This window comes from Podarcis gaigeae (assembly GCF_964106915.1).
Source record: "Podarcis gaigeae genome assembly, chromosome: 16".
Taxonomy (NCBI): domain Eukaryota; kingdom Metazoa; phylum Chordata; class Lepidosauria; order Squamata; family Lacertidae; genus Podarcis; species Podarcis gaigeae.
Window position 1 is genome coordinate 37,963,668 of NC_139693.1, and position 26,959 is coordinate 37,990,626.

Genomic DNA, 26,959 nt, shown 5'->3' on the forward strand with positions numbered 1-26,959 from the left:
AAAGGACGAGGAGGTTAAATCAGTTATGATCCACTGGGCCAAAGATTTTGGATATAATATACAATTTAAAGACTGGGTTAAACTGTGGAATGAAGGAATGAAATTTACTGTGTGTACTACAATAAAGGAAAATGTGATGAAAATGATATATAGATGGTATGTAACACCAGTAAAATTAGCAAAAATGTATAAAGTAAGTAATAAATGTTGGAAGTGTAAAGAAAAAGAAGGAACATTTTACCATATGTGGTGAGAGTGTAAAAAAGTGAAATGCTTTTGGGAAAGGATATATAATGAGTTAAAAAAGATGTTGAAATATACATTTGTTAAGAAACCAGAAGCATTTCTACTAGGAATAATAGGAAATGAAATTAATAAGAAAGAATGGAAGTTATTTTTATATGCAGTAACGGCAGCAAGAATACTATTGGCCCAAAAATGGAAACAAGAAGAATTACCTACGATTGAAGAATGGAGAATGATATTAATGGAATACGCAGAACTTGATAAATTAACAGGAAGGATCCAGAACCGACGATACCAGAGATTCACTGAAGACTGGATTAAATTTACAGATTATATGAAAAGTATATGTGATGACCAGATAACGTTTGTAAGTTTTCAGGAAGCTCTGTGAGAATGTATGGTAGAAATATTGTTTAAAAAATAAGGTAAATTAAGATATTATTGTAGTGCAATATTAAATTAAGAAATGTACAAGAAGTGATTAAGATGGAGAATTATCAGACATGTTGATGGAAGTAAAAAAAAAAGATGTTGGTGATAAATTGGATGTTTTGTTTTGTATAGTTTTATATTGGAAAACTAATAAAAATATGTATTAAAAAAAAAAGACAAACCCAAAGGGGCAAAACCCAGGCCCTTCCCAGGGAGACCATTCTCCCACTGAGGGGTAACAGTGAAAACTCAAGAAGGATCTTATATATTATCTACCCCACCCTATAAAAAGATAAATATTGGAACTTAACCTTCAGCTTGTCTCTGTCAGTCACTCTGTCAATTTCACGATCTTATTGCCCTTTCCCTTCCCACATGCCACAACCACATGTATTGTATGTTTCAAGTTGTATCACTGCATTTAAGCCTTCATTGTCACCTGCTGCATCCCTCACATTGCTCTCCAACTCTAAGATAACAAAAGGAAATTCTCCACTTCCATATGCATTGATCTATATTTTTTATATACAGTAGCAAGTCAGTTTCTGCTGTTAGCCCATGTAATATAGGATTTCTGAATCCTTCCCTCCCTCCCTTTAACTGGTGTACAGGAAACATCCCTGAAAATCCTGAAAATCATGTCTTCATTGGTGACACATGTACACTTGGGGGAAACGGTGCAGGTGTGATTGAGGAAGAGTGTTGGGGAAAATAGGAAGTTCCCTTCAGATCAAGAGTTTGCAGCTGGACTGCTTGCTTGCCTGTGGCACTCGCAATTACAAGAGAACTACTCAATAACAAATATGCATCATTATTTTGATCTTACTAAAAGTCGCAGAGCTCAATGCTCTAAGGAGATAAATTTGGAACTAATAATTATCTCAAATTGCTGGGATTTATCATTCATCTTCCCAAATCCCCTGTACACTTTTTTCAGGCCATGAACACAATCAATGTCAGTGTGTGAAAGTGTATATAAAATAAATCCCGTGTCATTTAGAGCCCAGATGAGAAATTCTGAACATGCAAGTTTTCATGGACCAAATCTTTGGCATTTTCCATTTATCAAAAGAATCCAGAGTCATTCAATAAAAGTTCCTGTAATGCAGTTTATGGAGGATGAGATAGAAATCTGACTTTCAGCATCCCTGTTGGCCCCAAGATGGTTGGAACATTTCTGCTGCAGATTCTTCTCTTCCTGTGGCTACAGTTGCCTCCAGCTGAGAGCAAGGAACACTCTGCTAGATGCACCATGATGGAGCCTTTCCAGCTTCCATACCAGAATTATCAGAGAGGGGACCTAATCATTGGAGGAATTGTTACCTATTTTGGCTTTTTATTTGAAGAAATGGATTTCCATGAGCACCCAAACACAAAGCTTATAGATGAACTTTTGTAAGTAAATAACTTTATCTTTCATAGCGTACCCTTGGTGAGCTCATGTATGCTACAATTACACCAAACATACGTTAGCATGCTCAGAACACGTTTCCCTGTCACTTTTATCAAGTAGGATGTGGAACATATATTTTCTTCTTTTGATATTGTGATCTGGTCATTTTTCTTCTTTGTTGCTTTATTCCACTTCTTGGGGTTTCTGTTTTCTGCCTGTTCTTCTTTCTCATCATCTGATCCCATGGCTCTCACCACTTTCTCCCAACTTCATCCTAATTCTCCCTCTGTGTTTCCTTTCACACCATTAACATCCGGTTTTTCTTTGCAGCAAAGCTGGATCCTGAGATTCACAATCACTATCATTTAATCTGACAGTCACAGATGAATGTGACATATGAATAACATAGAATTTGGATTATATTCTCTGCTATACAATGTAAACCATACTGAGTAAAAAAAACCAAGTATCGATACTAAGTTATTTGTAGAGTAGACTCACTGAAATTAATAAACCTAATTTAGTCTGATCTATTAATCCTAATGGGCCTTCTAAGAGTATGACTAACATTGGCTACAGTATTTTTTGTACAGCCACAATTTTATTTGAAGGAGGGAAGGAGGGAAACTCAGTTACTATGAAAGAATAGAATTTGTTCCATCAGATGTGCTCTGGTCTCTACTCCCCACCTACACCAAACATTTACTATCTGAGAGGCACCAGTCAGAATGTCAGACTTGGGAACTTCTCTTCCAGTGAGTGTCCGTTGATTGCTGAAAGGAAATAAAGGGGTAAGAGAAAGATGTGGCAATCAGGTACCCCCTCCCAGCAGTAGCAAAATAGCTGTTTGCTTTAGCCACCTGTGAGGACCCACAATTTTAGGCACCAGTGGTACAGCTGCAAATAACAGATTGATTTACATATGTGTGTTTCAGTATATGAATGCTCTGCACAAAATTAAATGCTATTTAGATGCAATATTCTTAAAGCTGACTGAGTATTGTCCATGGGGTCAACTATCAACTGTTGAGACACAGAATGGATATATAGTTTGTTTGTTTGTTAACTTATTTGTTTTATTTAATCTTTTGGGATTTGCCAGAGAGAGCCAGAAAGTTACCAATGTGCTTAAGAGTGAGAGGAAGAGAATACCTCTGACACGTAGTACAGTGGTACCTTGGGTTAAGAACTTAATTCTTTCTGTAAGTCTGTTCTTAACCTTTAACTGTTCTTAACCTGAGGTACCTGAGCTGCCGCTGCGCCGCCACCACACGATTTCTGTTCTTGTCCTGAAGCAAAGGTACTATTTCTGCGGTAGGGGAGTCTGTAACCTGAAGCATCTGTAACCTGAGGTACCACTGTATAACTCTTTTATTAGTGATGAAGTGAAGTACTACCAGAATATCCTCTCCCTGGTGTTTGCTGTGAAAGAAATAAACAAGAATCATAATATCCTCCCGAATATGACCCTTGGGTTTCAAATCTATGATAGCTACTTAAATGCAAGGATGACTTATCAGAACACCCTGAAACATCTGTCCATCACAGAAAGGATTGTCCCCAACTTCAAATGTGAGAAGAAAAGTAAGATAGCTTTTATTGGGGGACTTAACTCTGACATCTCCCTCCACATTGCTACTGTCTTAAGCATCTACAAGATTCCACAGGTATAGTAAATGTGGGGGCTGTGAAGGTCTTTTGCCTCGGGTACAATAATTATCTTCTGGGTTCTCAATGCTTTCTTTTACTTTGGTTCATTTTTCTGAAAAACGAAGTGTGAAAGGAAAATATATACCTGGTACAAAAGCATCTGTGGGAGCTATGCACTAGTGGTTGGAGGAGAGGGGCTTTGGTGCTTGCCAGACTTTGTCTCCCCTGTGTCACTGGGAAGCAGCAGGGAGGTTGGCACTGGGCAAATGCAGCAGCAGGAGTCTTCCTCCTGCTCCCAGGAAGCTGCCCAAGGCCAGTTGCAAGAGGTCAGAGAAACCCTGCTCCTCCTAAGCAGTTCTGGCTAATCCCCAGATTTCCCAGCTATTTTTCCTAATGTAATATATTTTTTTATTTCATTTTCACTGATGTATTCACTTTTGTGACCAGTGCCATTTTAATATAAAGCTTTGCTTTTGGTCGGAGAAGTCAATTGCAAAATTCAGAGAAGTACAAATGTCAGAGGACAGCTGCATTTTGGCTCACCAATTGTTTCAGGAATTGTGAATCAGGTGGGTTTTGTTTTTTAATTATTAAGATGTTCATTGAACTCAATTCCTCTCCTATCCCTAGTTGTGTCTCATCAGAATGGTTCCAACTAAGCAAGGGAGTAGCTTGTCTTGATTTTGTCCACTGGCCCCGACCACTTTTTAAATAATATTTTTTATTCATTTTCCAAAAAACAAATTTTTATACAATCAATTCACATTTTATCACACATTCATCTTTTTTTTACTTCCCTCAGTTCCTCTGCCAATCTTTCGTTTACATCTATATTATTAACGCATTTCTTAACTTAGTATTGCCTTTAAATATCTCCTTCCCTCATCTTACTCTCTTTTTAACAATATTCCTCTATTTTTCACAGAGTCTCTTGAAAACCAACAAGCGTTATCTGTTCATCACATATGCCTTTCAGATAATCTGTAAATCTTCCCCAGTCCTCGATGAACTTTTGGTCCCGTTGATACCGAATCTTCCCTGTTTGTCCAATTCTGCATAATCAGTCAGTTTCAATCTCTATTCTTCCACCGTTGGTATTTCTTCCTGTTTCCATTTTTGGGCCAGAAGTATTCTCGCTGCTGTTATTGCATATTGGAAAAGTTTACAGTCTTTCTTATTTATTTCATTTCCTACCAATCCCAATAGGAAGGCCTCTGGTTTCTTAATAAACGTATATTTCAACATCTTTTTTTCAATTCATTATATATCATTTCCAGAAGCCTTTCACCTTTTTGCACTCCCACCACATATGATAGAATGTCCCTTCTTTTTCTTTACATTTCCAACACTTATTACATGTTTTATACATTTTAGCTAGTTTTACTGGCGTTATATACCATCATTACATTTTCCTTTAATGCAGTACATGCCGTAAATTTTAGTCTTTCATTCCATAATTTTGACCACTCATCATATTGTATATTATAACCAAAATCTCTGGCCCAATGTATCATTACCAATTTAACCTCTTAATCTTTTGTATACCACTCCAGCAACATTTTATACATTTTTGACAAATTTTTATAGTCATTATTCAGTACCTCTGATTGAAATTTTGATTCTTTTTCTCCATATCCACATGCTTTACAGTCTTTTTAAAACATTTCACAGACCTGATAGTAATGCAACCAATCATAAACAAATTCTTTTACTTCTTCATAGGGTTTCATTTTCCATTTCCCCCCTTCTTTAACTATCAATTCTCCATATGTTATCCACCTCCCCCTCATATTAATCTTTTTCACACTCATAACTTCTAATGGTGAAATCCAGTGGGGGAGTTTAGGTTCCAATAAATTTTTATACCTGTCCCATACATTTATCAATGGTCTTCGGAAGATGTGGTTTTCAAACCCTTTATGAATTTTCTTCTTTTCATACCATATATATGCGTGCCAACCAAATCTATTATCAAACCCTTCTAGATCCAACAATTCTCCATTTTCTAGTTTAATCCACTCCTTTAACCAACAAAGGCATGATGCTTTGTAATATAGTTTCAAATCTGGCAGAGCGAAGCCACCTCTTTCCTTCACATCTGTTAGTAACTTAAACTGAATCCTTGGCTTCTTACCCTGCCAGATGTACCTTGATATTATCTTTTGCCATTCTTTAAATATTGATACCCCCTTGATTATCGGGAGTGATTGAAATAAAAAGAACATCTTTGGTAGCACACTCATCTTTATCGTTGATATTCTCCCCCAAAAGGATAACTTCAACCTTCCCCACACCTCCAAATCCCTTTTTATTCCATTCCACACAGGTATATAATTATTTTGAAACAAATCAATATTTCTGGGGGTTAACCAAATTCCTAAATACCTCACTTTATTCACCACTTCTATTCCAGTTTGTTGTTGCATTACCTCTATTAATTCTTGTTTCAAATTTTACCAATAATTTTTGTCTTCTTTTTATTTAAATAAAATCCTGCAACTTGACCGAATTGATCTATTTCTTCTACTATTCTTTTTACACTTCCCAATGGTTCCTCCACCATTATTACCAGATCATCCGCAAACGCTTTAACTTTATATTCATTTTTGCCCACAGTCACCCCTTTTATTTCTTCATTTTTCCTTATTGACTTTAACAAAACTTCCAGCACCGAAATGAATAATAATGGCGATAACAGGCATCCCTGTCTTGTACCCTTAGTTATTTTTATATCTTCTGTTGTAATATTATTTACTATCAACTTTGCTTTCTGCTCTGTATATATTGCTTTTAATCCATTAAAAAACTCCTTACCCACTTCCATATATTCTAAATTCTTTAACATAAAATCCCATGATATATTATCAAAGGCCTTTTCAGCATCCACAAAAATCATCATGGCTTGTTTCTCATTCCTGGAATTCAGGTATTCTAAAATATTGATTATATTTCTTATATTATCTTTCATCTGTCTGCCAGGAAGGAAACCCGTCTGATCCTTGTGTATAATTTCTTGTAGAACCTTTTTCATTCTATTTGCTAGAATACTCGCAAAAATTTTATAGTCAGTATTTAACAATGAAATGGGCCTATAATTTTTAACTTGTGTTAAATCTGAGTCTTGTTTTGGGATAAATGTAATAAACGTCTCTTTCCATGTTTCTGGAATTTCTCTGTTTCTCATAATATTGTTCATGACTTCTTTCATAGGTACAATTAGGATGTCTTTCATTTCTTTATAATAGCTAGCTGTAAATCCATCCGGTCCTGGAGCTTTCCCTTTTTTCATCTCTTTTATTGCCTCTTTGATTTCTTCAGTTTCAGTCGGGGCATTCAAGTTATCTTTTTTTCCCATCGGGATCTTCTGCACCTCTTTATCCTTTAAAAATCTTTCTATTTTTCTCATGTTGTTCTTACCTTTACTTTTGTACAAATGTCTATAAAAGTCCAAGAATCCTTTTCTGATCTCTTTCAGATTATCTATCTCTGCACCTTCAGTTCTGTGTTCTGTTCCTTCCTTTTCTTTATCTGCCACGCCAGCCATTTTCCTGATTTATCAGCCGACTCGAAGTTCCTTTGTCTCAACCTTTTTATATTCCCTTCTACTTCCTTGTTAATTATCATTGCAAATTGTGTTTGTAAAGTCTTTATGTTCTGTCTTATCTTCACATTATTAGGTTTTTTTATCAATTTTTGTTCATTCTCCATTATTTGCCTCAAAATTTCCTTCTTACCTTTCTCTCTGTTTTTATTTTTCAAAGCATTTTGCTGGATAAAGAAGCCTCTCATCACAGCCTTGCTGGCGTCCCATACCGTATTCATTTTTGTCCCCTTATTGCAGAAATTATATGAAAATATGGTGCCTCTATTTATAAACCGTAAGCTAGAACTCTACAATTCTTGTGGGATTGATTTCTTCCTCCAGATTGCTTACTGTGTATTAGCTGAAGTGAGAAGCCCAGAGTTGCAGCCCCAGACATTCTACCGAACGGTGCCCAATGAGAAATATCAATATGCAGGGATTGTCATGCTACTTCTACATTTCCAGTGGACATGGGTAGGAATTGTGGCATCCGATGATGAAAATGGGGAGACCTTTATGCAAAGTTTAGTGCCAATGCTTTCCCGGCATGGAGTCTGTACAGCTTTCAATGAAAAACTACCAGCCATATCTCAGGGTCTAGATAATTTCAGGTTTTTGGAACTCATTCGGGCCAAGTCCACTTTCCTGGTAGCCTCAGAAATTAACATATTAGTTCTGTTTGCAGAACCTCAGACCATTGCAGTTGTGAAATGGATGCAATATTTCTTTTCATTAGCTGAAGACATTGCAGAGAAGTCTACAGGCACCATGTGGATTTTGACAGCCCAGTGGGCTTTCTCTTCAGAAACAATGCAAAGGTATTATGACATACAAGTCTTTGATGGTGCCTTGTCTTTTGCAATTCACACAGAGGAAGTCCAGGGATTTAAAGACTTCCTTCAGACCCTGAACCCCAACTCTCCAAATGGAGATGGGTTCCTCCAGGCTTTTTGGCAACAGGCATTCAACTGTTTATTTTCTGCTTCCAATGAGAGCAGTGAAAACACAAAGACCTGCACTGGCCATGAGAGTCTGAAGAGTCTTCCTGGGCATATTTTTGAAATGACCATGACTGGCCAAAGTTACAGTATCTATAATGCGGTTTATGCCATTGCACATACTTTACATCAGATGCACTCATCCAGGTCAAAACGCAGAATGGTGGCAGACAGAGGTGGGCTCAATCCTCCAAAACTGCAACCTTGGCAGGTGAGATTTCCTATTCAGAATAAACCTTTGCAAAGTTGAGCAAGAGAAAGGAGAATTGTGAAAAATTAAGAATATGTTTGAAAATATTAAGGTTTGTTTCTTCCCATGACTGCCCACCCATGCTGTCCACCAACTATTTTCTAGAACCTGCATTTGTTTCTGCACTAAAGAGGGACATAGAGGGCTATTTTCAAATGTGGTTGCCTGGTCTGTTTTTTAACTCCCTTCCAGTGATTATAGTGGACCTGCAAGTTATGTTCATTTTACGTTGGTTGGGGGAAGTAAATAAACAAATGGAGATCAGGGAAAACCCAACATGAGCTGCCCCCCATTTCTTTGCCCCCTTCTCCCTGCACTCCCACCTTGCAGGAGGGGCAGTTCCAGGGCTTCCTGACATGGCACCATTTTGCCATTGCACACGGACCCCAGAGCTGAACCCTCATGCATATGACAAGCCAGCTGTACTTGCTAGAAATACTAATATGCACAAACTGTTGTAGACGGCACACTTTTGGACTACTTTGCATTGTGTGGAATATATTGATGGATACTTCTTGTTTCTAAAATCCATAAAAGCTCTCCTTTTTAAACTTTGCCTTTGTTTTCTTCTGTCTAGCTGCACTCGTTCTTGAGGAGTATCTCCTTTAACAACAGTGCTGGTGACTTTGTGTCCTTTGATGAGAATGGGGAGTTAGCAGGTGGATTTGATATTATTAACTGGGTTACTTTTCCAAACCAAACCTTCTCCCGAATGAAAGTAGGAAAGATAGTTCCACAAGACTCACAAAACGTAGACTTCAGCATGGATGAGGGAGCCATCACATGGCACAGAGCTTTTAATCAGGTGGGACCATTGGATTTTTAAAAATGCGGTATTGTAGGAGTAAATTATACTGACCCAAGTGAGATTTACATCTCAGAAGACAAGGGGAGGCTAAGTTACCCATTGGTTTGGAAATATTTATTGTCTTGCGGTGCTTCTCTGAGCCTAATGTATGTGCTTCCTATTTTACCTTCTTTTTTAACTCCATGTATTGCAAGGTCTGTTGTCTTCCCTGTCCTCTCTCCATCCTCCATCTTTATGCAGATTTAAAATTCAATATCCCTTCTCATTCACTTCCAATATTATTGGGAATAATATTTATAGAAACAACCGACTTTTTCTGGAATAATGTTAATCATTCAGCTGATCTCTTTTTGGTTAAAATTGTGTTGTTTACAAGGCACGAGAGCTACATTTTCTCCTCTTTTTATGGCTAGGTGCTGCCCCTTGCCTTGTGTAATGATCGCTGCCAGCCAGGCTACAGCAGGAAAAAGAAGGAGGGGTTGCCATTTTGTTGCTATGATTGTGCTTCGTGTCCACATGGGATGATTTCAAATCAGACGGGTAAGAAACATCATCTGCTACTATAAAAAATTATTCCTAATATCTCTTTCAGTTTTTTCCAGTGAATCTCGTATTACTATTTTGCATTGTACAACTAACAATTGTGACCAACTCTAGCTAAGGGTACAATCAAAGCCAATGTTTCTGATCACTAACTCCAGATGAAGGACAGAGTAGATGAACAATCCATGCATTTTAGGCCCATCAAAATATAGAGCCTATTGTGGATTATGCATACTGGCAGGAGATTGTACAAACAGTTGTTAATATCCACTTACCAAATTAATTACCAAATAATTAATGCAACATTTCTCGGAACTCATATATCATTCATTGTATTCATTCATTTTTATTTTCTTCAGATATGGATTATTGTTTCCAGTGCCAAGATGACCAATTTCCAAACAAGGCCAGAGATCAATGCCTCCTCAAACGCCAACATTTTCTTTCCTACTCAGAACCTTTAGGGTTCGTTTTAGCTTCCTTAGCCCTGGTCTTTTCTCTGGTCACAGCTCTGATACTTGGCGTCTTCTCTAGGAATGGGGACACTCCCATTGTCAAAGCCAACAACCGGGACCTCACCTACACTCTGCTTCTTTCCCTCTTGCTCTGCTTCCTCTGCTCCTTGCTGTTCATTGGCCAGCCTCACCCAGTGAGCTGCTCTTTACGACAAGCTGCTTTTGGCATCATCTTCTCCATTGCTGTGTCTTGTGTCTTGGCCAAAACCATCACGGTGGTTCTGGCTTTCATGGCCACCAAACCAGGATCCAGGATGAGGAAATGGGTGGGGAAATCTCTCACAAACTCTGTGCTTCTTGCTTGCTGCTCCGTTCAAACCAGCATTTGTGCTGCTTGGCTCTGTACGGCTCCTCCATTCCCAGATGTGGACATGAACTCTCTGCTGGAGGAAATCATTGTGGAATGCAATGAAGGTTCTGTCGCGATGTTTTATTCTGTCCTGGGTTATCTGGGATTCCTGGCCATGGTCAGCTTCACTATGGCTTTCCTGGCCAAGAGGTTGCCGGACAGTTTCAACGAAGCCAAGTTCATCACCTTCAGCATGTTGGTGTTCTGCAGCGTTTGGCTGTCCTTTGTTCCCTCTTATCTGAGCACCAAAGGAAAGCAGATGGTGGCTGTGGAGGTCTTTTGCATCTTGGCCTCCAGCGCAGGTTTGCTGGGTTGTATCTTTTCCCCCAAATTGTACATAATTCTTCTGAGGCCCGACTTGAACAGCAAAGACCACTTAATTCTGAGGAGCAAATAGGAATCAAATTGTGTTGATGGTTTTAATTATTGCATTGTTTGCTAGCATTTATTGAATGAAAAGCAGAAAAAGTTATTCGTTGTATTTCTCAACACTCATCCTTTTCATCTTTTTCATCCCCAGAAAAAGCCTCAAACCTACATCTGTAATCAATAAAGCTGAGACCAATTTTTAACCCCATAAAGTTGTTCTGTCAATTTGTTATCCTGTCAATACACTGATCTTCCATTTGTCAGGTGCTAAAGGTATATCCCTTCATGGGGAGAAATCATCAGTGTGAAATACATAACTTCTGCCAAGGCTTTACTTTCCATCATCATCCACCTGTAGATACACATGCATGTACGCATCCACCTGGCTTCACAATGTGAAGTTGTCACATTTCCAAGTGGGACTTCAAAACAATTGAATGACATTTATTACCTGCTGGCACTCATCTCCCTGCAAATGAGACCCAGATTCTCTGAATTTATCTTCTCCATGTAGGACAGATACAAATGGGGAATTAGTAGCTGGATTGAAGTACAGTGGTACCTCTGGTTATGAACTTAATTCATTCCGGAGGTCCATTCTTAACCTGAAACTATTCTTAACCTGAGGTAGCACTTTAGCTAATAGGGCTTCCACGCGATTTCTGTTCTCATCCTGGGGCAAAGTTCTTAACCCGAGGTACTACTTCCAGGTTAGAGGAGTCTGTAACCCGAAGTGTTTGTAACCCAAGTTACCACTGTAATAAATTGGGTCTCCCATGTCCTAGTCCAACACTCACTGGCTCTCAACTGAAAATTATGGTCTGTCCATTTGGTGTTAGTTAATGTATTGCAAATTTATACTAGATTTATAGGTTATGCAAAGGTTTTTGTTTTTTTACTCTTTGAAGAATTGGCTGCAAAGCAGTTATTCTTTTATTATATATTTTCATCTTAAGTAGTTTTCAGGGTAACCTATTTTTCTTTTTTGCTGAGTCTGTATAAACCTTTATTGCTCTCCCTGCTAAGGAAGACCAGCTGAGACTTTGGCTGTGATGTGATAAACATGTCCCGCCACTCCACATCACCAAGAAGCAACAACCCAGCACAGCTGATTAACTCTCCTGTAATTATAAAAGTAATCACAATCATTCCGTTGACTCTCTGGGGAGTTCAGTAGCTGCATGAAAACTATGAATCAAGACTTGAAGATACTATTAATATCTCCTGTGGTGTTCAGAGCTTGGCCTTACACCAAGGGCTCTGTCAGACTGATCACTGATTCTTTTCCCTGCAAAAATCTGGCTTTCGTAACCATCCCGGTGAGACTTTGCTGCTCAGTATCACTCAGATGACAATGTGCAAAGAGATGAATTGTTGCCTAAAAAATTCCCTGCAACATGGTAATATTTGCAGTCTTGGTATTTGTGCTGCTGCCTCAGACTGTGTGCAAGTTTCCTCTTGCTCCTACAATACTCTGTGCAGGATGGTACTTTCCATGATGTTGGCGTCAGTGCTGCTTCCTCCAGATGAGTGCAAGGCTGCTGTTGCTCCCTGTTCCATCCGTGACCCTCTTCCTATTCTTCACAAATATTTCCAGTCTGGAGATGTTGTTATTGCTGGCATTATGTCTCAAATCTATATAACTTCAAGCATAGCCTTCGATGAACCTCCTACACCTGAACTCTTCGATGACATTTTGTAAGGAAGTGTGTGTGTGTTTGTGTGTTTGTGTCTGTGCGCGCGTCTGTGTATGCTTAAAAATCATATTGTATATCTGTAATGAATATGTTTCTGCATTTGACATATGATGAAGGTGATGCTCATTACACTAGTGGTCAAAATTGTGGCAAACTTTAGGGAAAGCTGTATTTCTAAGGGTTGATGGCGCATAAGAGCAGTATACCATTAGATTGAACATCTACAATATATCATTAGAAAGATAGAGTATTTGCTTTGGAAGAAAACATGACCAGTCCAATGAAGTTGATGATGAAGAATCATTGCTTCAACACTGGTGATCTTTGCACTGGTGATCCTGTACACTGGCATTAGTTCGTGTGTTTTCCCAAGTGATGTGTAAAATTTTTCAGAGACACCCTTGAGGGAATCTTTCAAGGAGTTGGAGATGGCGTTTGTAAGTCCTCCATGTTTCACAAACATACAGTAAGGTTGGTAGTACAATAGCTTTGTAAACAAGCATTTTGGTTTCCCTGCAAATGTCCCAGTCCTCAAACAGTCTGCACTTCAACCAAGAGAAAGCTGCACTTACAGAGCTCAAGCAATGCTGGATTTCGGCATCAATGTTGGCCCTTGTGGAAAAGTAGGAGAAGTTATCAACATTTTCCAGAGTTACACCATTGAGTTGGATTTGTGGCACTGCACTGCCCCCAACGCCAGCTGATTGGCTGGCCCGTGGGTGATGAATAATAATGAGACTGGGGAATCCCTTTGAGTCCCGCGGGGCTGCCGCCAGCCCCGTGAGAATGCAGACGGGGACGTGAGCCCCGCAACACCCCCCCTCTCTAGGTCGGGAGTGGCTTTATCAACACTTTCCAGCGTTACACCATTGAGTTGGATTTGCGTGTTGAGTCCCACAATTGCCACCCCCCAAAAAATTCACACTTCACACATCAATTTTTGTTTGGGTTTTTGGCATAATTTTGGCCACAACTTTATACAAGTACAAAAATGTGAGTGGTTGCTTAGGCATTGGTTATGACTATCTGTCCATGCCCTCAGGGACAGAGCTGGCATACCGGACACCAACGGAAGCCAGTGTGGGGAAACAAGTATTGGGTGAGAAAATGAAGCTGGGCAACAGTCTAACACTTCTCACCCTCATGTATCTGTGGGGCTTGCATGGCCCAAGTCCAACGCCATGAACAAGGATGAAAAGAATGGCAAGCCCCTGGATTCCTTTAACGGAATTCCCTCCGCATCATTTGGAGGGGTAGGCACTTACCCCTCCAAGCACCACTTTAACCAATGCCTAACCGCCAGCCTTACAAATTGTGACGATTTGCTACGCAGTAGGCAAAAACCAAATGGCACCAGCCAATCAGCCAAATGGCAAAATTCCTACCAGGCCCCTGCACCAAGGCAGACGACCCCATGACAGGCATAGCAAGGTCAAGTGATCAAGAAAACCACCCTATTAAAGGGAGGGAGGGCGGGTGATCCGATGCAAAACGGCCAAGAGGAAGGCCAACGTCTGGCCTCTGTATTTATATACTCTGACCCCTCCTCCAAATTGGCTACAATCAAAACTCCCCAGCAACCCAATCTTAACCCTTTAAGAGGCTTGGGTTTCTCCAAATCTGCCTAGTCATGGCAAGGTGGCTTGTTCCCCCAACCGCAACACGTGCTCTCTGTTAGGGAGAACACACTTTGTGGCACTGCAGAAGGGTTGTTTTGTGCTTCTTGGTGCAGCACTTTGGTTTTTTGGATCTTGAGTGATAGGCCAAGTTTTTGTAATCTTCTACAGAGATAATCTTCTACAGAGATTTTTTTTTTTTTAGGGACGCAGGTGGCGCTGTGGGTTAAAGCCTCAGTGCCTAGGACTTGCTGATCGAAAGGTCGGCGGTTCGAATCCCTGTGGCGGGGTGCGCTCCCGCTGCTCGGTCCCAGCGCCTGCCAACCTAGCAGTTCGAAAGCACCTCCGGGTGCAAGTAGATAAATAGGGACCGCTTACCAGCGGGAAGGTAAACGGCGTTTCCGTGTGCGGCTCTGGCTCGCCAGAGCAGCGATGTCACGCTGGCCACGTGACCCGGAAGTGTCTCCGGACAGTGCTGGCCCCTGGCCTCTTGAGTGAGATGGGCGCACAACCCCAGAGTCTGTCAAGACTGGCCCGTACGGGCAGGGGTACCTTTACCTTTACCTTACAGAGATATTTAGCATGGTTTTGAGGTCATAAAGAGATACTTTCCAAAATGTTTTCACAATATTGGCCACTAGTGTATGGTGATTACTGCCACTCTTTTCCTTCCACGTAGTTCTGGTGTTTATGAGACATGGGGGCAGATCTGATATCTCAATCCCACTACTGCAGTGTGTGATAACATGTTTCTTTTTCTATGGTAGGGTTATACCAGTGTTCAGCTTTTTAAAAACGGTTTGGAAGGCAGCATAAAAAGTAACATCCCCATTCACTTTGGTAAGGCTTTCCACTCATTTACCATGCTGAGTGAAGGGTTTCTTATTTAATACAGTATTTGACTTTAATCAAAGCCAAGTGGTAATTCCTTCAGAGTTCCTCCTCCTCCTCCTCCTCCTCCTCCTCCTCCTCCATAGAACAGAACTAGTAGCAATGGGCGCAGCCAAGCTGTGAGGTAAATAGAAACAATTGCCTTGGGCCAGGGAATTCCTGCAGCTGCCATTGTACAGCTGCCATGACTGCCACAGTGGTGTCTAGTGAGATCTCCTAAGCTCTTGTGAGCTCACAGAGTTTATCACCAGAAGACACCACCACTGTGCAACCCCAGGAGGCCAGGCATTGGTGAGGATGGGGGGTGAAGTGGGGCGGAGGCACCTCCCTGTGAGATGTGGCCTCATGTGCATGTATCTGGGCTGGATGATTGTATTTAGCAGGACTGAAAGCCATGCTAGGAGTTAGATGTTCAAGGAAGCAAAACATCCAGGTTTGTGTTTCAATATACAGTGGTACCTCGCAAGACGAATGCCTCGTAAGACGAAAAACTCGCAAGACGAAAGAGTTTTTCGTTTTTTGAGTTGCTTCACAAGACGGATTTCCCTATGGGCTTGCTTCGCAAGACGGAAACGTCTTGCAAGTTTGTTTCCTTTGTCTTGCAAGTTTGTTTCCTTTTTCTTGAAACCGTGCATTCAGGGGGTGCAGTTGCTACTTGACAACTCATAGCGGTGTGGTAGCCTTTTTTTGAGGTTTCTGAAGACTTTGGTGATTTTTGAAGCTTTTCCAAAATCCGTGCTTCGCAAGACGAAAAAAATCGCAAGACGAAAAAACTCGCAGAACGAATTAATTTCGTCTTGTGAGGTACCACTGTATCTACACGCTTTCCTTCACTGTGGAAATGCAATGCATTTTTGTGAAGGTGAACTGTTATGTACTATGTCGCTCCCAATGCAGACCAATGACACCACTCTACCAGCATATCCTGGCTTTGGCATTTGCTGTAAAAGAGATAAATGAAGATCCCAAAATATTGCCAATATGTCTTTGGGTTTCCACATCTATAACAGCCATTTCAGTCCAAGCTGGACCTACCAAGCCTCCATGGACCTTCTCTCTAGCCAAGAAAGACTCCTCCCCAACTACAAGTGTGATGTTCAGGAGACTCCAAAGGTGGTCATTGGGGGGGCCAAACTCTGATTTATGTCTCCACATGTCAACCATCCTGTCTATGTACAAGATGCCAAGAGTAAGAGGTTTGCATGGAACATGGGTCATCATGAAAGCCATTTACAGTTGCCTTTGACTACGTCTCATTGGGTTGCATGCTGGTAATTGAAGAACAAAATATCAAGGGAATGGCAAGTAGTGGGTATAGGTTGGTATTTTTCAATAAAAAATGCAGGTTGTGGAAAATGTGTCTGCTTCCGTTCCACACCTCCTGAAAAACTCAGGTGGAAGAATTCCTCATTGGAGACTTTACTCTTGTGCAGGACTGTAACAAAACGTCTGCTGCCTGTGGTAGCACAACTGTGTGTTTGCTATGCCTACTGAAAAATCACTTATATATTTCCCCAATATAACTTTAACATTTATTTTAAAGAACAAAATTGGTAAAACAAAAGATATATCAGGAGATAAAACTATTTCAGGAAACAGTTAACTTATTAATTATTACATTAAATTTAGTTGATGTTACAGGCTTCAAAACAAGGTAGTAAACGTACAGCTTCTTTTTAACGGCAGTTGCTTATTTTCAGCTTGATGTTACAACTGGTAAACAATCTGCTCATTTCCAGTTGTGTTACTTCAGTTTCTTAAACCACATTGCATAGGTGTTACACTTTCAGACTTTGGTTCTTATACGAGGTAGTATTTCGGTCAGTTTCCCCACCTTCTATCAATCCCACTCCTGAGGTTCTCCAAATAGCACAACAGCACCAGGGGATCACCCAGCCCTCTTAACGGGTTTGTGCAATGCAGCATGACATCATGCCCATGATGCCATGAGGAGCTGGATGCCCCTTGAATATTGAGGGGGCTCAGCCCCCCCCAAAGTACATTGGTGGGGAGGAAACTGCCTCGGCCCCTAGGAGTTGGTGCACCTGGTATCCTCACAGCTCTACTTCTCCTTGATCAAACTTAGCCCTCCAGTTAACTTTTGCCTGAAAACTCTAACAGTACTCCACACACTGTCATGCTATCTAAGCTCAGAGGGTCCTTTCTCTAGCTATAGACATTTTCCTCAGGGTGGCTCCACCCCTTTGCTGACTGGCTGTCTTGGTAGCCATTTACCTGTTCTTTCCTTTATCTACATATGAAAGACAGCAAATTCTGCCATAAACATAACTGCACAATTCTTCTATTTGATGAAAATACATTAATACCTAAGTATTCTCCCAAACTGCAAATTATAAATTAAGAGATATACAGTGGTACCTTGGGTTACGAACTTAATTCGTTCTGGAGGTCCGTTCTTAACCCAAAACTGTTTTTAACCTGAGGCGCTTTCGCTAATGGGGCCTCCCACTGCCAGCGTACTGCTGGTGCACGATTGCCATTCTCTTTTTTTCTCTTTTATTTATTTTTATTGATTTTCAAAAAATAAAAACAAACAAACATACATACATCCTATTTAAATCTTGGTAACATTATTAAGTGACTTCCTCAAATTCCCTTGGTTGAATTTCATTATATATCATTTTAACAGTTTTCCAAAATCAAGTGTATCTAGACAGCTGCAGAATACAAAGTAACAGAGTCAGTGGAAACGGGAATTGAATGTTTCCTCTTTCATTGTGATGTCACAATGGAGTCTAGCCTTTCCCTCCCGGGAGGACCACAACAGAATGGAGGAACCTCTTTGCTTAACAACACAGTCCCGCAGGGTTTTTGACAATTAGAATATTTCCCCCCTTCACCCTGCAGAAGCAGAGCAAAAATTTAGCTTGCAAACTTTCGAAAGTCTTTTTTCCCGTTTAGGGCTTCGGTCCTTGCACACCAACTCCACTTTCTTTCAACAAAAGGAATCAACCTCCGTTTTTGAATCCCCTCCCCCCCTGCTAATCTTGATCAAATTGAGAGCTCTGTTCTTTACTTACAGTTCTGAATTTTAAGTCTTTTTATTGAAGGAATTGGCCGCTCACGATCGTCAGACTCGGAGCTTTGCGCGGTGAAGGAAGCAATCATTTCCGCTGTGCCGCGTCTCCAAACCTACTCGCTCTTGGAGCTCTTATGAGCTTACTGGGGAGTGGGGGAGTCGCAATAGGGCACCCATCTGATCACCAGGTCTTCAGACCGCCCGATCTGAGGTTTTTCTGGGGGACCATGACAATCTCACAGTCTCCCCCTGCTTCACAGCGCTGGGGCTCTTTTAGCCGAAAGAGCTCCTGTCTGCCATTATCGGGCGACCAACTATTGCCATTCTCATCCCAGGGCAAAGTTTGTAACCTGAAGTACTACTTCCAGGTTAGCGAAGTTTGTAACCCGAAGCGTTTGTAACCCGAGGTACCACTGTAAACAAAAAGCCGAATCCCCCTGGTTGATATATTGAAATTTGGATTGGGTGTTTTCAAATCAGCGTTTGTTATCATCTTTCCTCCCTTGATTTTAATAATGACCCTCTCTAGCTCATCTATGGCTCTTCTCCTGTGACGAATAATGACATTCAAGCCCTTTTCACCCACTGGATATTCCCAGATGGGACTCAGCAATACGAGGGGATCCTCCAGTTACTGCTGCATTTTCGTTGGGTGTGGATTGGTGTGCTTTTTCTCCATGATGACACTGGAGAGAGTTTTGTACAAAATGTTCTCCCCATGTTTGCCCAGAAGGGTATCTGCTTTGATTTTATAGAAAGTTTCCCTAAGGTTACTTCTTCTGGTGAGTTTGATGAAGTGGTGGAAGAAGGTTCAAAAACAATCAGCATTATTGTGGGAAGCACTGCCAATGTTGTAGTTGTGCATGGTGAAATTCATACAATTATGGTAATGAGAACAATACCCAGACTTGCAGAAACGAATGATGTGCCAATGCCAGGAAAGACAAAAGTCTGGATTATGACAGCCCAGATGGACTTCACCTCATTTCCCTTTCAAAGAGGTTGGGACATCACATTCCTCCATGGGGCTCTATCCTTTGCAGTTCACTCTAAGGATCTTCCAGGATTCCAGAAATTTATTCAGATGAGAAAGCCTACCTTGGAAAAAGAAGATGGCTTTCTCAGGGTTTTCTGGGAAGAGGCATTTAATTGTGGTTTTCCCAACCCTTCTTCAGAGAAGAAAGATGGCAAATTCTGCACTGGGGAGGAGAATATTGAGAGCCTTCCTGGGTCTGTTTTTGAAACGAGCATGACAGCCCACAGCTACAGCATCTACAATGCAATCTATTTTTTGGCACATGCTTTGCACACCATGCAGTCCACCAAATTAAATTGCAGAGCAATGGCAGGTGGAGCAAGACGGGAACTTACAGAACAACAGCCATGGCAGGTAATGTTGTCTTCCAGTTAATACAGATGTCTGTAATCAACTCTGGAGCTGAGCTAAAAGGGGGACTTTTCTGGAATACCTCTGTCAGTAGGGGAAACTCATTCCACTTTTCTCTCTGGGAGGAAGTAACTATCCACTAATGCTTAGGATAATATAATGGATGAAATTCTGCCATCACTTTAAAGTGGGTTCAGTTGTCCTTGGAATAGCAAAATGTGGCTATAGATTGCTAGGTACAGGATAACAAGCTATCACTATTTGTACAAAGGCAACCCTGTATCCCTGGAAAGTGATGAGCAGCTTATCTACACAGCTTATCCTCCTATCTGAAGGAACGTCCTGTCTAATATTTGTGGTATAAGGTCTATGAATTTAGGCCAAGACTTACTGTAATTCTTAACAGAACCACACCTTACCTTCACAATGAACATTACTACCATTGAAAATAACCTTCACAAAACATTTAAAATGAATATTGTGTTCTACAATGTCCCTGTTTTGTAAGTCCTCATGAGCAGGTCTTTTTTTCAGCCAGAACTCCCTGGAACTCTGTTCTCTCCCCTCTCAGGTTGGCGCTATTGCCATTCCAAGGGAACGAGGGAGGTGTTTGTGGTGAGTTCCAGCACCTCTTTTCTAGAAAATAGTACAGCTCATTAATTCCTTTTTCCTTTTTCGCTCCATCCATTTTTCGAGAGACTCATTAAAAACAGAGGGAGAAAGACACTAACATACCGTATTTTTCGCTCTATAACATGCACCTGACCATAACACGCACATCGTTTTTAGAGGAGGAAAACAAGGGAAAAAACATTCTGAATGAAACAGTGGATGTATCATTTTTGTGCTTCATGCTGTGGCCACAGACATGTGATCTGATGGTGAATTTGGGGTGACCCAATGCAAAAATCCTGAGAATCCCTGTGCATCCATGGTTTGTAACCACGTTTTTGCACCATTGCAGCCCCAGGCAACAGTGGGTGCGTGATTTTGGGGGGGCAGGCTGTAGCCATGGACATGCTATGTGCTCTGATGGTGAATTTGGGCTGACCCAATGCAAAGACCCTGAGGATCCATGTGGATCCATGGTTTGTAACCACGTTTTTGCACCATTGCAGCCCCAGGCAACAGTGGGTATGTGATTTGGGGGGGGGCAGGCTGTAGCCATGGACATGCTATGTGATCTGATGGTGAATTTGGGGTGACCCAATGCCAAAATCCTGAGAATTCCTGTGGATCCATGGTTTGTAACCACGTTTTTGCACCATTGCAGCCCCAGGCAACAGTGGGTATGTGATTTGGGGGGGGGGCAGGCTGTAGCCATGGACATGCTATGTGATCTGATGGTGAATTTGGGGTGACCCAATGCCAAAATCCTGAGAATTCCTGTGGATCCATGGTTTGTAACCACGTTTTTGCACCATTGCAGCCCCAGGCAACAGTGGGTGCGTGATTTTTGGGGGGCAGGCTGTAGCCATGGACATGCTATGTGCTCTGATGGTGAATTTGGGCTGACCCAATGCAAAGATCCTGAGGATCCATGTGGATCCATGGTTTGTAACCACGTTTTTGCACCATTGCAGCCCCAGGCAACAGTGGGTATGTGATTTGGGGGGGGCAGGCTGTAGCCATGGACATGCTATGTGATCTGATGGTGAATTTGGGGTGACCCAATGCCAAAATCCTGAGAATTCCTGTGGATCCATGCTTTTTAACCACATTTTTGCAACATTGCAGCCCCAGGCAACAGTGGGTGCGTGATTTTTGGGGGGGCAGGCTGTAGCCATGGACATGCTATGTGATCTGATGGTGAATTTGGGGTGACCCAATGCCAAAATCCTGAGAATTCCTGTGGATCCATGGTTTGTAACCACATTTTTGCACCATTGCAGCCCCAGGCAACAGTGGGTATGTGATTTGGGGGGGGGGGCAGGCTGTAGCCATGGACATGCTATGTGATCTGATGGTGAATTTGGGGTGACCCAATGCCAAAATCCTGAGAATTCCTGTGGATCCATGGTTTGTAACCACGTTTTTGCACCATTGCAGCCCCAGGCAACAGTGGGTATGTGATTTGGGGGGGGGGCAGGCTGTAGCCATGGACATGCTATGTGATCTGATGGTGAATTTGGGGTGACCCAATGCCAAAATCCTGAGAATTCCTGTGGATCCATGGTTTGTAACCACGTTTTTGCACCATTGCAGCCCCAGGCAACAGTGGGTGCGTGATTTTTGGGGGGCAGGCTGTAGCCATGGACATGCTATGTGCTCTGATGGTGAATTTGGGCTGACCCAATGCAAAGATCCTGAGGATCCATGTGGATCCATGGTTTGTAACCACGTTTTTGCACCATTGCAGCCCCAGGCAACAGTGGGTATGTGATTTGGGGGGGGGCAGGCTGTAGCCATGGACATGCTATGTGATCTGATGGTGAATTTGGGGTGACCCAATGCCAAAATCCTGAGAATTCCTGTGGATCCATGCTTTTTAACCACATTTTTGCAACATTGCAGCCCCAGGCAACAGTGGGTGCGTGATTTTTGGGGGGGCAGGCTGTAGCCATGGACATGCTATGTGATCTGATGGTGAATTTGGGGTGACCCAATGCCAAAATCCTGAGAATTCCTGTGGATCCATGCTTTTTAACCACATTTTTGCAACATTGCAGCCCCAGGCAACAGTGGGTGCGTGATTTTTGGGGGGGCAGGCTGTAGCCATGGACATGCTATGTGATCTGATGGTGAATTTGGGGTGACCCAATGCAAAGATCCTGAGAATCCCTGTGGATCCATGGTTTGTAACCACATTTTTGCACCATTGCAGCCCCAGGCAACAGTGGGTATGTGATTTGGGGGGGGGGCAGGCTGTAGCCATGGACATGCTATGTGATCTGATGGTGAATTTGGGGTGACCCAATGCAAGGATCCTGAGAATCCCTGTGGATCCATGCTTTTTAAACACATTTTTGCACCATTGCAGCCCCAGGCAACAGTGGGTGCGTGATTTTTTTGGTGCAGGCTGTAGCCATGGACATGCTATGTGATCTGATGGTGAATTTGGGGTGACCCAATGCAAAGATCCTGAGGATCCATGCTTTGTAACCACATTTTAAGTGGGGAGCGAAGGAAAAACAAAGAAGGGGCATTAGAGGGGTGTGCAGAGAAGCAGCTGGCTAAGAATGCAGGAGAGGGATTTAACGGGAGGGAGGAAAGAAAGGCAAAAGTTTTCCCCCACCCAAGCCAGCCATATCTCTCTCTCTCTCTCTCTCTCTCTCTCTCTCTCTCCCTCCCTCCCTCCCTCCCTCCCTCCCTCCCCCTCTCTCTCTCCCTCCCCCCTCTCTCTCTCCCTCCCTTCCCCCCTCTCTCTCCCTCTCCCCCAGCAGCACCGGAGCTTGCCTGGAGGGGAGGGGCTTTCCCTGCTCTTTGTTCCGTTTCAGCAAACACAGCAACGAAACAGAGGAGGGTGGGCAGTAAGACCCTGAGGCAGAATGCAGGAAAGCAGCCGCTTCCTCTTTTCAGGTTTCGCTTCTCCGTGCAGCGTGCAGCGCCGCGATTTGATTTTTGCATGATTTTTCGGCTCCAGGGACCACACATTCGCTCTATAACACGCACAGACATTTCCCCTTCCTTTTTAGAAGAAAAAATCTGCGTGTTATAGAAGGAAAAATACGGTACATCTTCTAAAGAGACTGTGAACTATGCCTCTTAAATATTAAAGATAAGCACTCTATTTCTACCAATATTACTAATATTTAATTATTTTTGGCATCTTCATTAATTTATTTTTCCCTCTTCAATCTTAGGTCCACCACTTTCTGGGAAGAGTTTCATTTAATAATAGTGTTGGGGAAGAAGTTTCCTTTGACCATAATGGGGAATTAGTAGCTGGATTTGATATAATAAATTGGGTCACATTCCCAAATCAGTCATTTCTGAGAGTCAAAGTTGGAACAATGGACCCACAAGCTCCCCCAGAAAAGAGGTTAACCATTCATGATGATGTTATTGTGTGGCCAAACTGGTTCAACCAGGTAAGAATTTATTCAAGGTTTTCTCCATATTTTTGCACAGTTTCCAAAAACTGCCTCATTTCAACACATTGAATCATCAATTATCAGAATCAGACTCAATCTGTGAAGGAAATATCAGGCTGTAGCACTGATAAAAGGAAAGCTATCTTGTTTCTAGGTCTATTTGCAGAAGTGTCTCAGCTATAAAGAAAGTGTCACTAGTCAATGACATTTGAGGAATACCAGTATGTCTTTTAATAAGTGTATGCATTATTATCCTTCCTTCCTTCTCAGGATTATACACAGGCTGCCAACCCATTCTGAGGCTGGGCTAGGGAACACATGGGCCAAAATCAATCTCTTTCAAACAATATGGCCGAAAGCAGAAAGGTTTACTCTTGATTGGAACCCACTGGTGAAGAAGACCCCTGCAGCCAGCATGACTGGACCCTCTACTCAGGAACTGGTGAATGGAGGGCTCAATCCTGCGCAGTTTGACTGCCCTCATGTATCCCCCTGCTTAGAACAGGCACACATATCCAAAGTGCAGTATGGGGCTATTTGAAAGCTCTGTTGCTAAGAGCTCCATGCTGCTCTTTGCAGATGCTGCCTGCCTTTCCTTCAGAATCAGCCCGATTCAGATTGGGATTTGGCCAGATCTGTTCCACAGCCCTAATTTGTACCCCACAAATTGCAACTTGTAACCCCCATTGCAAATCAGGTTTATTATCAAAATTTACATTCAACTGTTTGCAAAAGCAATTGAAATAGCTGCACTAAATGGATGCTTCAAGTGGTTTCCCCAAATTCAACTGAAAATGCAACTTCAACTGTCTTCTTCAGTCTCACTATTATTCACCCCCTGAATAGAATCCATCACAACAGCACAAATACACCTGATGCACACCTGATGTCTCACCTGATGCACACCTGATGCAACTAATCAAGGGCTTCAGGTGTGCTAGAGCTGGAACACATGAAACACATGAAACTCGCAAGGGGTTTATTGAGTGTCAAATTTTGTTGTATGTTAGCCATATTTCTAAGTCAGGAGAATGGTCCAAGAAGGTCAGAGAAGGGATCATCGCCCTTCACAAGCAAGGATACGAGTATACAAAAAGAAAGGAAATGCACTGAATGTTGCCAGAGAAAGTATTGGAAGCATAGTTCGCAAGTTCCAAATTAAAGAAACAGTGGTTAGACTACCTGCACAGGGCAGAATTTCAATAATTTCTATTGCAACTATACGTCAAAAACAATTCAGTGATTTCTATATTCATGAGATAGTGACCCAATAAGCTTTTTCCTGAACATTTTCTAATTTAATAAGATATTGCCATGCTAATCTCTGAAGAAGTTCAAATACTTACTAATATGGTTTTCATAAAGGCAAATGTACTGGAGTAATGGTAGAAGTTCCAATGCTGCAATTAGAGCAAGATTTAAGATCATCTTCAGATAAAACAAAAAACCTCTAGCAACCTATTGCTTAACTGTCATTTTTACTATTTGAAGATAAGTTCTAAACTATTTCCTTTTTTCATTTATGAACAGGCACAGCCCACTTCTCTGTGTAATGAGAATTGTCATGTAGGTTATAGAAAGAACAAGAAGGAAGGAAAGCCATTCTGCTGCTATGATTGCCTTCCGTGTCCAGAAGGGAAGATCTCAAACAAGGAGGGTAAGGAATGCATCACACACACACACACACACACACACACACACACACACACACCCCTGTCATGTTTTTTTATCTGTATATCAGAAGCTCCTTTCTTTTGTGGGAAAACAGTATGGAAGTAGCCGTTATATATTCTGGCATCTCTTAGATGCATTGTGCCATTTGGGGACTGAAGAACTTTTTTAATAAGATAAGATTTCCTTTTTCTTTTTCAGACATGGATGACTGTTTAGAATGCCCTGGAGATCAATATGCAAACAATGAACAGAATGGCTGCCTCCCCAAAGACAAAACATTCTTGTCTTATGGAGAACCGTTGGGGATCAGTTTGGCCACGTTTGCCCTCTTCTTTTCCTTCATCACAGCTTTGGTGCTTCAAATATTCACAAAGCACAGAGATACTCCCATAGTTAAAGCCAACAACCGCAACCTCACTTATATTCTCCTCCTTTTCCTCCTGCTCTCCTTCCTTTGTGCTCTGCTCTTCATTGGCCAGCCTGAGGAAGTCACCTGCCTCCTTCGACAAACTGCTTTTGGCGTGATCTTCTCAGTGGCAATTTCTTACATCTTGGCCAAAACTGTCATTGTGGTTCTAGCTTTCATGGCCACCAAGCCAGGGTCCCGAAAGAGGAAGTGGGTAGGGAAGCCATTGGGCACCCCAATTGTTCTTTCCTGCTCCCTTATTCAAGCCACAATCTGTAGCATATGGCTGGCAACCTCTCCCCCATTCCCAGACGTTGACATGCACTCAATGACTGAAGAAATAATACTAGAATGTAATGAAGGCTCCACTATCATGTTTTATTGTGTCTTGGGATTCATGGGTTGGCTGGCCATTGTGAGCTTCACGGTGGCTTTCCTAGCTAGAAAGTTGCCTGACAGTTTCAATGAAGCCAAATTCATCACCTTCAGCATGTTGGTCTTTTGCAGTGTGTGGCTCTCCTTTGTTCCAACCTACTTGAGCACCAAGGGCAAATACATGGTGGCTGTGGAGATCTTCTCCATCTTGGCCTCCAGTTGTGGGTTACTGGGCTGCATCTTTATCCCCAAATGCTATGTTATTTTACTGAGGCCTGAGCTGAACAGCAGGGAGCAGCTAATAAGAAGACAGTTTTAAATAATCCAGAAGTCTGAATCATGTTCGTAATTTTTGGTGTCTGTTATTGCTATTTTATTTACATGTATGTCATTAGAAATTAAGGATATTCATGCCCCTTGAAATTAAAGAATCAACAAATAAACAAATAATTGAAGAATTAAAAAGTAAATGATAAAAATGATCTGGAGCAGTGGTGAATACCTTAATTATTTCCATCACTGTCACTGATGAGGATCAGTACTGATTCTGTGGCAATGACTTTGAGCACAACTGGCCTGGGACATTACCCATATTGCAACAAAATGGGATCCATCTGTCAACCATCTACAAATCCACCTAACAGTTCCCTCATTCCACTCTGAAGATTGGGGGGGGGGAGTAACTTTGTCCAAAGCCTTACTA

General features: G+C 41.7%; 2 protein-coding genes and 1 long non-coding RNA gene across 5 annotated transcripts in view; all 3 read left to right on the forward strand.

Annotated features, from left to right (window-relative positions):
- LOC310834283 overlaps positions 1-26,959 on the forward strand; it is a 285,003-nt gene that overhangs the window by 35,678 nt on the left and 222,366 nt on the right. The gene's annotated exons all lie outside the window — the stretch shown is intronic.
- On the forward strand, positions 9,783-11,225 carry LOC310834432 (vomeronasal type-2 receptor 26-like; the record flags this gene model as incomplete). Its single annotated transcript, XM_083717919.1, has 2 exons — positions 9,783-9,900; positions 10,263-11,225. Coding segments are annotated over 2 exons (1,020 nt in total), but the record flags the coding sequence as incomplete, so codon positions are not given.
- LOC310834433 (vomeronasal type-2 receptor 26-like) lies at positions 12,620-26,575 on the forward strand (the record flags this gene model as incomplete). Its single annotated transcript, XM_083717920.1, has 6 exons — positions 12,620-12,834; positions 16,238-16,430; positions 18,910-19,770; positions 23,571-23,798; positions 25,332-25,458; positions 25,674-26,575. The coding sequence occupies 6 exons, from the start codon at positions 12,620-12,622 to the stop codon at positions 26,573-26,575; spliced, it is 2,526 nt and encodes an 841-aa protein (XP_083574046.1).